Below are 10,315 nucleotides of genomic sequence, written 5' to 3'. Positions count from 1 at the left end.
TGCGCGCGCCGGAAGGGGCGGGGCGCTGGCGGGGCGGCCGCGTGCGGCGGGCGGAAGCGGCCGGTGCCGCGCATAGGGGCTTCCGGCAGGGCGGGAGGCAGAGGCAGGAGTGGGAGCAGCAGCGGCAGTACGAGCGTTAGCGCGGGGAGCGCGAGCAGCCGCAGCCATGGTGAGCCGGGCGGGCCCCGCCGCCCTTCACCCGCCCCCCCCCCCCCCCCCCCCCCCCTCCTCCCGGGCCCCTCTCGGTGTAACGGCACTCTCTCTTGTAGACGGTGGGGAAGAGCAGCAAGATGCTGCAGCACATCGACTACCGCATGCGGTGCATCCTGCAGGACGGCCGCGTCTTCATCGGCACTTTCAAGGCCTTCGACAAGCACATGAACCTCATTCTTTGTGACTGTGACGAGTTCCGCAAGATCAAGTGAGCGGGGCTCACGGGCTGGGCGGGGCGGGGCCCTGTGTGTGCGCCCGGCAGCTCTGCCCTGGGGAGGGGGGTTTCGGGGGGGCCTCTGTGTGTGCGCCAAGCAGCTCTCTCCCTGGGGAGGGGCCTGTGTGTGTGGGGGGGTTCTCAGTACCTCTGCCCCAGAGAAGGGGAGTCCTGGGGGTGGCAGGGCTCTGTGTGCACCCAGCAGCTCTGCCCTGGGGAAGGGGGGGCTCTGTGTGTGTGTGTGTTGGGAGGGGGCAAGGCTCAAGGGTTCTTTGTTCAGTTCTTTCCTAATAACTAAAATCTGCCTCTGCATGACTCCCACACTCACTGTGATGGTTAAGCATCGCAGGCAAAAGATCACGGGGAATCACACACATCTTGTGTTTAGACTTAGTTCCAGTGAGACACTGTGGCTGTCCCATCCCTGGAGGTGTTCTAGGCTAGGTTGGATGGGCTTTGGGCAGCCTGATCTAGTGGGATGTCCCTGCCCAAGGCAGGGGGGTTGGAACTGGATGATCTTTAAGGTCCCTTCCAACCCACACTATTCTATGATTCTCTATGTACTCATTTTGAGGCACATAGAATGTGGGGTATATAGTAGGATCTCTGGAGTAGCCTGGTTGTGGGTCCTGTAGCAAATGCCGGGAGCAGCATTGGTTTTTGTGTTCTCTGTCTTGCAATATTTTCTTTCTGTTCTCACTAGACCTAAAAATTCAAAACAGCCAGAGCGGGAGGAGAAACGAGTTCTCGGTCTCGTGTTGCTGCGAGGAGAAAACCTGGTGTCCATGACAGTTGAAGGACCACCTCCAAAAGATGTAAGAATAAGTGTAGAGCTGAGGAGGAAGGGAAGGGATGTCTGATAGTTTTGCTTCCTTGCAGGGGAACACCATAACAGCATTGTCGCAGGCTACCAGATGCTGTTGTGACTCAGTCCAGTAAATTTCACTGGAGAAAGTTGGGATTCCTTGGTGGGCTCAGACATTAATTGAACAAAGCAGGGTTGTGAGTATGTCTGGGATCTGAGGGTGCTTGTTTTGAATAATCTTTCTTTGGGGGGGATGTCTGTTTTCAGACTGGAATCGCCCGGGTACCTCTTGCTGGAGCTGCTGGAGGACCTGGAGTTGGGAGAGCAGCAGGCAGGGGAGTACCGGCTGGTGCACCCATGCCACAGGCTCCAGCAGGATTGGCTGGCCCTGTCAGAGGAGTGGGAGGACCATCCCAGCAGGTGAGATGCTGTGCCCCATTAAAAGCGTTGTCTGAATGCTGTGGTAGGTTTTAATAGTTGTTACTGATATGATGCAAGAATTGGCAGAACGGAAGACTGCAATCTTAGTTTCTGTCACCTGGCAGTTTGAGCCTAGCAAAGATTTTTTGGTCTGAGATTTCCCTAGGGAATTCTGTCTTATGATGGAAAAAGAGGCTTGAAAAGTGCAGCTTCTTGCACGGAATTCACGTGGCATCCATTGGTTTGTAGAATTATTTAATACATTGAGAGGAGACTGGCATAATTGTCTGAAGGGATAATTTAAGTTGTGCTTATTAATGTTAAGCAGATGGTGTGCTCTCCCTGCCAGCCTGTTTGCTCTGTTTGCAGGTGATGACACCTCAGGGTCGTGGAACAGTGGCAGCTGCTGCTGCAGCCGCTACTGCCAGCATAGCAGGAGCCCCGACCCAGTACACACCAGGTCGTGGGGGTCCTCCTCCACCCATGAGCAGAGGAGCTCCTCCTCCAGGTAGGAATTGCTCTGTGGAGCGAGGCAGCAAGTAGCTAACACCACGTGGCAAAAGTGGTGTTATGGAGGTTTATTCTGATGTCTTAACTGATACATTAGGGTATCAGTAAGCTGGGTTTACATGCTTATTCTTTCTCTGGCTTAAGGAATGATGGGACCTCCTCCAGGCATGAGACCACCTATGGGCCCACCAATGGGAATGCCACCTGGCCGAGGTGCTCCTATGGGAATGCCCCCACCAGGCATGAGACCACCCCCCCCAGGAATGAGAGGTAAGCAAAGGTCATCTTCAATGCCTGGAAGCTGTAAGAGGCCGTAACATAAATGGAACATGTGAGGGGCAATGCATTTCAGTGCCTCCCCAGTTGTGCTTGTTGATAAATGCCTCTGTGCCAAAAATGGGTTCCCAAGGCTGCTTTGGGAATGGGGAAGACGTCTTTCTGGTTTAGCCTTGCTGCTGCTTTCCTCTTCAATATTCAGCTCTTCCCTTTGTTCTCAGGACCCCCTCCACCTGGCATGCGTCCACCAAGGCCATAAGATATCCCGTAGTGTACCTTTGGACTGTGAGAAGACGGATTAAGGGAATACACCGAGCAGTACCACCTGTCACAGCTTAGCTATGTATATTTTATATTTACTGCTTGTAAAGTTTGCCATTTTTAATAAAGTTGGAAACCCCAGTCCTTGGAGCCACTGTTGTACTGTTCCAGAAGCACAGCTCTTGCCTTTCACTGCTGCACTTTGGTCAGCCCAAAAGAGCAGGTTTGAAGTAAAACAGTTTGTATTCACGGCTTAGAATTCATGGCTGGTCTGGGCCGCTTTGGTCCTTTAGGTCTGTATCAAAGAAATTTAGCAAGGGTGATGAAAAGAAAGTTGTTGGGATGGTGGAGATGTTAAAAAAATCACAGAGTTTAACAGTTGAATATGGGTTAGTGATCTGAATTCTCCCTGCTTTATTACAGTGGAAGAACAATGCTGCCTGTATGGCGAATAGTAATCCTGGTGCTATGCTATGCCTGCAGTAAACCTGCTGGGTCTTTATAGGGAAGCTGCATTGCTTCTAGTCAAAAAAAAAAAAAGCCAGGATGAGCAAACTTATAATTAAGTACAGCCCTGCCCTTTCTCTCGCTGTGGTCTTTCCTTCTTTCCTCAGCTTACAGCATTCTTTTCAGTCTGGAGGAAGCTCCCCCTCAATAATCCTTTCCTCAGCAGCCTCTGGGAGATGTGCTCTTACTCCTGTGCTTCTCTCTGAAGCCATCTTTGTGACACACAGCCTGAGAAACTTCTCCCTGTTTTAGAAAGAGGCTCTGATAGGAATGCTGCTTAGCCATATTAATTTGAGATTACAGAAGTGTATGAGCAAAGCAATAAGTGTTCTCCAGGTTTTGCCCTAAAGACAACTCAACTTGCATGAACTAGAAGTCTGACAAAGATATAACAGATCTCAGCTATCCTACAAAACACACCAAATGTTTTAGAGAAAAAACAAACAATCCTTTATTGCATAGGCTGCTGAAGATTTTTTTACACAAGGTCTTCACCCAAGTATTAATGAACATCCCAAATCTCTTCCAGAAGAGGAAGAAAAACTGCAGTTTTACTGAAGTTGTATCCTTGCAGTACATGAAATCCAGGCACTGGAGAGAGCGTCTGGAACCGCCCATCTGGTAACTGCCAACAGTTCTTACTTTCTCTTGTACCTGAAAGAGAAGACATTTGAAATGATGGAAACAACACTGAGCTGCTTCTAGGCAGTGCTCTCCCAAGCACAAGCCTAGGAAAGTGCTAGTGACAGCACTGTCCTTGATCACCCCAGCACCAGGACTGCAGTAGGAGGGTGAGCTACCTCAGAAGTCACAAAACTTTTAGTGAGAACCTTTCCACAATCACAAGGGGAAAGAGAAAGCAGGGAAAAAAAATCCTGAAAAAGAAAGTAAAGGGAGCTGTACCTGGACTTGGATTTGAAGTTTCCTCCTTTCCTGCGTTGGGCCATGCCCAGGCGTTTTCGATCTTCAAATGATGGACTTTGTAAGAGAGAGGAGCAGGGGGAGTTTAGTCAAAAATACCAGAAACATGTCCACTGAATAATCCTTTCTCTGCTCTGCCCACTTTTTGCCCAATATCAGTCAAATTACCCCTGAGAAACTAGAGATCCAGCAAAAAGCCACCTGCTGACGTCTGGACTAATGTGTTACTGCAAGACCTTACCCGGCACGGTACTGTTTCAGAGCCTTCCTGCTCGTGTTTGTAAGCTCTTCATCAAACACAGACAGTTTTTTCTTCCGCTTGGGGCCTATCAGAGAGACAATAGTCAGAACGCTAGCTGTAAAGAGAAGGTCACAGCCCCATCTTGTTCAGCAGAGCCCAGTAGCGTTGACCACATTAGCTCAACCATCAGGAAAAGCAATGGTTCCTCTCTGCAAGCACACACCCTGGCTGGCACTGAGGCCATTCCTTCCAAGAGCGGTGCCTCCCTCCATATGGATCAGTTCACTTCACCTGTTGGTACCAAAGTCACTGACATAAGGTACAACAAATGTCTCCACCTGCTGGTGCTGCTGCTGGTTCCTCTTCTGGCAAGGCTCTGGCTCGCTTTGCTCGGCGATTCCTTTTTGCCAACCGCTCAGCGTACATTTGAGACTTCAAGATTTCAAACTGTGACCTCTCCTCTGGCTGAAAGGTGTTAAAATGCAAGTTCACAGTTCTGTGAGGTTTTGCTAATGGAAAACCAGGGTAAGCCAGCCAGGGTCCCAATTGCCCCTAAATATACTCACTGTCATTTGGACCTTTTTCTGACTGTCCTCCATAAATTTCTTCCTCTTCTTTTTGCCTCGTAACGCTAGGTCAAACTCCTGCAGGGCTTTAGACACTGGAGAAAAAAAGGAAAACACAAAGAATCTATTGTAAGTACAGACCAGAGTCCAGTTAGTTCCAGCTATGGAATTTACCATGACAGCAGTGTCATGACTCACATTTCTCTTTCTTCCTCTCCTCCCGGGTCTGGAACCAGCTCCGCTCCAAAACCTCACCCACAGCCTCCTTTTTTCCTGTCTCCAGCTGTTTCTTTGCCTTATTGATCTGAGATAATACAGGCAAGAAGTAAGATCATGGTGGCTAAAAATATCTATCACTTCCCTTACTACAGCAGGCAAGTTTACTACACTGGGGTAACCTCCTTGTGCACTGAATCTACTCCACATCCTTAAAAAAATAGGTAAAAAAGGTAAAAATAAATAAGTCCTAGAACAACTCTTACCTGGGCCTCTGACTGCTGCATCTCACGTTCTTCACGCTCCAAGCAAAGAACTGCATACACATCTTTCTCTAGATTCTCAATCTTCTCTCGAAATTTTAGTATGACATCTGAAAATGATACAGCATGAAGATCAGAAGCAGCTCATGTAAACTCCATGCTGTTTTTCAGCACCTCTTTTATTGTCCCTCTACTGTGACATCCCGTCTACTACTCTCCTGCTCTTTACCTCAGCAAAGTGTGTACCTTGGGGGAGGATTCTGGCTTTCACTGGTGTTTTGGCATTCTTCACAATATCCTTCAGCATCTTGCGCTCTTCCTCGCCCACAAGTGAGACTGAACGACCAGCCCTGCCTGCTCTTGCCGTTCGACCCACTCGATGAACATAGTGTTTGGTGGTGTTGGGCATGGTAAAATTGATTACCTGTAACAGAAACAGTGTTTGCAGGGAAACAATATTGAAGGACTCACTAAAAGGCTCAGCGCCACCAATACTCACTGTTTTAACGCCTTCAATATCAAGTCCACGTGCAGCCACATCTGTAGCTACAAGAATATCAATCTGCTCATCCTTGAAGCGCCTAAGCAGAGATAGCAAATGCATTAGAAATGAATACAGCAATCCACTTCTGCCCTAAAACTTCCAGCTCCTGACTTCTTTTTTGCCTATGATTGCCAACTAAGCCTACTAATACCTGAGTGCTTCCAGCCGCTGTGCCTGAGAGAGGTTTCCATGAAGCTCCCCAACCCGCAGGCCCATCAGCCCAAGCAGGATGTGCATACGGTGAGCTTGCTTCTTGGTCTGGGTGAAGAGCATCACATGATCCGGGAAGGTCCGTGTCAGTAGAGCTGAAAGAAAGTCCTCTCAGAGGTCAGCTTCACAGTCACTGACTCATTCCAGCTTTTCTTTGCCCATCACTAACCTGATACTATGGCCTCACGGTCCCCCTCTCGGCTGGGTCTGATCCGGATAAATTCCTGACGCAGGAAAGGGGCCACATCTGTGTTGCTGTTCACAAAAATTCGGACGGGATTTTTCAAGGAAACAGATGCCAAATCTTTCACCTATCAAAGCAGAGTAAGAAAAAAAAAAAGTGTCCACATAATCTCTGGTAAAAGACCAGACAAATTCTATTAATAGAATCATGGAATAGTTTGGGTTGGAAGAGATCTCAAAGCCCACCCAGTTCACCTGCCTAAATCAGGCTGCTCCAAGCCCCATCCAACCTGGCCTCAAACACCTCCAGGGATGGGGCAGCCACCACTGCTGTGGGCAACCTGGGCCAGGGCCTCCCCACCCTCACAGCAAAACATGTCTTCCCAGTATCTCATCTCAATTTCCCCCTCTTTCAGCTTAAAACCATTCTCCCTGCACTCCCTGATCAAGAGCCCCTCCCCAGTTTTTCTGTAGCCCCTTTCAGTACTGGAAAGGGGCTCCCCGGAGCCTTCTAAGGTCTCCCCGGAGCCTTCTCTTCCCAGGTTGCACAACCCAGCTCTCAGCCTATTCAACCTTCTGCTTCAATATACTTCAATATAAGCAGCCCATCTTACCTCCTCTGTCATCGTGGCAGAGAAAAGCATTGTCTGACGGTGGTTGGAGCACAACCTGATTATTTCCTTCATCTGTTCCTCAAAGTACTCATCCAGCATCCTGCGCAGAGGAAAAACAGCAACGGAAGGCATCTTTATCTGGTTCTAGCTAAGAAACGTGACTTAAGGCAGGGCAACAAAGACTACCTATAGCCTCGGAACAGGAACAAAAAAACCCGCCCTCTCATTTTTCACGGCTGCCCTGTTTAGCGTACCTGTCTGCTTCATCCAAAATCAGCACCTCAACACTGCCCAGGTGGAAAGAAGGGCAATTGTGGAGGTGATCAATCAGTCGCCCAGGAGTGGCGATAAGAATGTCTGGCCCAGAACGCAGAGCTGCTTCCTGAGTCTTCACATCTAGGCCACCTGAAAGACAACAAACACGGACTACTGACTCTGTGCTGCAGCAGAGCACAGATGCAAACTGCCCAAGGAATGGGAAACAACTCAGATTAATACCACATTCACAGTTTGAAGTGATCCTGCCTTTTCTTTCCAGAAACCAACAAACAAAAAGTACAGCATGGTACTGGAAATTAAGATTTTAAACCACAGCACACCTACTAGGCCTGCAATAACCATAGAGCCTCCAGTTTCACAACAAGGAATTCACAGTTCTGTGCAAGACTGTACAGTTCACACAAGCAACTTAATACTCACCTACAGCAAGGCAAGTTGTGACACTGCTGAACTGTGCCAGCTGTTTGGTGACAGAGTGCACCTGAATACCCAGTTCTCGTGTTGGCACAAGAACCAACACCCGTGTTATCGGAGCCTGACGAGGTTTGTAAATCAGACGCTCGAGGACAGGCAAGATGAAGGCAGCCGTTTTACCTAAAGAATAAAATTAAGAAGAATCATCAATAATTATGTATCATTAGGAGTAGCTACTTCTCCATTCTTCCTGCACCCTGCTCAGCCCCGTACCTGTCCCAGTGGCAGCACAGGCACAAATATCCTTCCCCAGAAGTCCCACTGGGATACAAGCCTTTTGAATCGGGGTTGGTTGCTTGAAGCCAAGAGCTGTGATTGCCTGCAAAGGAGATAGAGCAATTAAACTCTGTCTCTGTCTCATGAGGTCACACCTGGTGTGCTCTGCCCAGCACTGGGCTCCGCAGAACAAGAGACATGGACACGCTGGAGAGAGTCCAGCAAAGGGCCAGAGATGATGAAAGGGACTGGAGCACCCTGTATACGAGGAAAGGCTGACAAGAGTTGGGACCATTCAGCCTTGGAGAACAGAAGGCCTCAGGGGGACTTGTCCATGTATATAAATACCTGAAAAGAGGGTGAAAAGAACACAGAGACAGGCTCTTGTCAGTGGAGCCCAGGGATAGAACCAGAGGCAAGGGGCACAGATTGAAACACAGGAGGTTCCCTCTGTACATCAGGAAAACCTTTTTTCCACTCTAAGGGTGTCTGAGCACTGGCACAGGTTGCACTTGCACAGACTGCAGAGTCTCCATCCTTGGAGATATTTGAAAGCCACCTGGACACAGTCCGGGACAACCAGCTCTGGGAGGCCCTGCTTGAGTAGGGGTTGGATAAGACGAGCTCTAAAGGCCCATTCCAACTTCAAACAATCTACGATTCTGTGCCAAGTCTCACTTAAGATAGTGTTGACATTGCAAATCAAAGAATGGTACCCATTATTTGGGAATAACAGCTCCTAAATGATGATTACACTAGCTTCCACATAATTTCATTCTCAGAGAGGCTGCAAAGAGCAATTTTGACAGTTCACAGAGGAGGCTGTACAACATTCTTCACAGTAACATATGCAATAACTGAACTAGTTGAATTACCTTTAGCAAAGGTCGTGAAAGGTTCATGTCCTGGAATGACAAGTTATCATCATATTGAGAAGCATCTTCGAAAAAGCTCTCTGCTTCCTAGAAACAGCAAGAACATCAAAACTGGAACAACACAGGCAGCAACACAACCTGTTATCAAATGGCTCTGAGAAGGTTTTGAGCTGCAGTTTGTTAACCAAAGTCAAACTCCTCCAGCAGAAATGCTAGGGAATGACTTAGTGTCATTCTGTCCAACACTTACCGTTTCTCCCTTTTTTGCTCTCCTCCGCTCCTTCACTTTGACTGTATCTGCAAAAATGTGACAAGAATCAGCAATCACAGCTAAAAATACAAGATATGGTGACTATCTTCAGCTCAGTTTTTGAGGGAGAAGCCTCAGGAATGAGTATACGTATGCAATGGAGTAAAATGCCAAGCAAATATCCTTCCTTGGGGATGAGTTCAATTGAAGTGCCACGGCTACCATCTAAAACAAGCTTAAACAAAATCAGAACGAATGTTGCAGAAGGAAGCAGCAAAAAGTAAGTGGTTCTTGCCCACCCCAGCAGAGCTTCACCGTAGACTTTTCTCCAGTGAGCCAGTCTTTCAGATTCTCACTCCTGACCACACATTCTTGCTCTGTGTATGGCCAATACCTGCTTTGGTGAAGATGGTTTCATCATCTAGTGAATATTGAGACTCTGCATCTTCTTCATTCCTACCGACGTCCTCACACTCCCTCTTTTCCGTTTGAACATCTTCAGGGTCCACATCTTCATCCTTCACTTTAACTTGTTTGGCTTCTTTTTCCTAGAGAAGAATTTTAAAAAGCTTTAAAAGGAAAGGTAAAGAAGAACCCTCCATCTGTGTGAGCTCTCGCTTATCACGCGGAGCCTGTTCCCAGCCCCGTGGGCCGCCGGTAACGGGAGGGAAGGGCGCTCACCTGCAGCTTCCGCGCCTGCCGCACCTTCTCGATCTTCTCGTCCAGCGTCGTGGCCGCTCTCTGGGCAGGGAGCGAGAGGAGCGGGGCCGTGAGGGCGGTGAGCGGCAAGCCCCCCCGCCCGGGACCCCCGGCCCCGTGTCCCCCTCACCCCTTCCCGGCCCCCTTTCCCCCGCGGCCTCACCTTGCCCCGGAGCTGCCGCAGCGCCGCCGCCCAGGCGCCCTCCCCGCCGGCCTCGGCCTCTCCGAACTCGAAGGTGGCGCTGAAGTCCCCGCCCGCGCGGCCCCGGCGCCCGAGTCCCGGCGCCCGCAGCGGCTCCTATGGGAAAGCGGGTGAGCGGCGGCCCCGGCCCTCCCGAATGCCCCCGGCCCGGCCTCGCGCGGCCCCACCTGCTCATCCTCGGAGCCCTCAGACTCGGGGTCCTCAGGCCCCTCGTCGCCCTCCGCGATCGTCCCCACCAGCCCCAGGCTCTGCAGCGCGGCCATGGCCACCGGAACCGCGCGGCGACACGGGCTCGGACCGCCCCGGGACCGCCCCGGAACCGCCCCTACCCCGGAACCGCCCCCGGACCGCCCCTG

At 50.0% G+C, this 10,315-nt stretch overlaps 2 protein-coding genes across 2 annotated transcripts; one reads left to right on the top strand and one right to left on the bottom strand.

Moving 5' to 3' along the window:
- The first annotated feature begins 17 nt into the window (after window positions 1-17).
- Window positions 18-2,840, top strand: SNRPB (small nuclear ribonucleoprotein polypeptides B and B1). Its single transcript, XM_054081390.1, has 7 exons — window positions 18-169; window positions 270-421; window positions 1,131-1,242; window positions 1,500-1,652; window positions 2,022-2,160; window positions 2,307-2,432; window positions 2,660-2,840. The coding sequence occupies exons 1-7, from the start codon at window positions 167-169 to the stop codon at window positions 2,695-2,697; spliced, it is 723 nt and encodes a 240-aa protein (XP_053937365.1). The 5' UTR covers window positions 18-166; the 3' UTR covers window positions 2,698-2,840.
- Window positions 2,841-3,300: 460 nt separating this feature from the next.
- Window positions 3,301-10,267, bottom strand: DDX27 (DEAD-box helicase 27). Its single transcript, XM_054081381.1, has 21 exons — window positions 10,127-10,267; window positions 9,921-10,055; window positions 9,740-9,799; window positions 9,453-9,606; window positions 9,059-9,105; window positions 8,809-8,895; window positions 7,931-8,036; window positions 7,664-7,837; window positions 7,219-7,369; window positions 6,965-7,064; window positions 6,337-6,478; window positions 6,109-6,262; window positions 5,913-5,994; window positions 5,660-5,837; window positions 5,417-5,523; window positions 5,133-5,238; window positions 4,935-5,029; window positions 4,707-4,833; window positions 4,369-4,453; window positions 4,110-4,184; window positions 3,301-3,860 (listed from the first exon to the last, which is right to left on the bottom strand). Exons 1-21 carry the CDS (start codon window positions 10,220-10,222, stop codon window positions 3,845-3,847), a joined length of 2,277 nt encoding a protein of 758 aa, XP_053937356.1. The 5' UTR covers window positions 10,223-10,267; the 3' UTR covers window positions 3,301-3,844.
- Between the last annotated feature and the right edge of the window lie 48 nt (window positions 10,268-10,315).

Source organism: Cuculus canorus, chromosome 16 (assembly GCF_017976375.1).
Source record: "Cuculus canorus isolate bCucCan1 chromosome 16, bCucCan1.pri, whole genome shotgun sequence".
NCBI classification, from domain to species: domain Eukaryota; kingdom Metazoa; phylum Chordata; class Aves; order Cuculiformes; family Cuculidae; genus Cuculus; species Cuculus canorus.
Note: the sequence above shows the minus strand (reverse complement) of the source record. Positions and strands in the feature narration are given on the sequence as shown.

What these genes read in the sequence shown, in the direction of transcription:
- SNRPB (XM_054081390.1), top strand. An exon ending in TGGGAGGACCATCCCAGCAG is followed by an intron (nt 1,653 to 2,021) that starts GTGAGATGCTGT and finishes CTCTGTTTGCAG; the next exon opens with GTGATGACACCTCAGGGTCG. An exon ending in ACCCCCCCCAGGAATGAGAG is followed by an intron (nt 2,433 to 2,659) that starts GTAAGCAAAGGT and finishes CTTTGTTCTCAG; the next exon opens with GACCCCCTCCACCTGGCATG.
- DDX27 (XM_054081381.1), bottom strand. Translation starts at nt 10,222, where the DNA reads ATGGCCGCGCTGCAGAGCCTGGGGCTGGTGGGGACGATCGCGGAGGGC. An exon ending in ACCAGCAGCAGCACCAGCAG is followed by an intron (nt 4,454 to 4,706) that starts GTGGAGACATTT and finishes TCTCTCTGATAG; the next exon opens with GCCCCAAGCGGAAGAAAAAA. An exon ending in CTGAAACAGTACCGTGCCGG is followed by an intron (nt 4,185 to 4,368) that starts GTAAGGTCTTGC and finishes TCTCTTACAAAG; the next exon opens with TCCATCATTTGAAGATCGAA.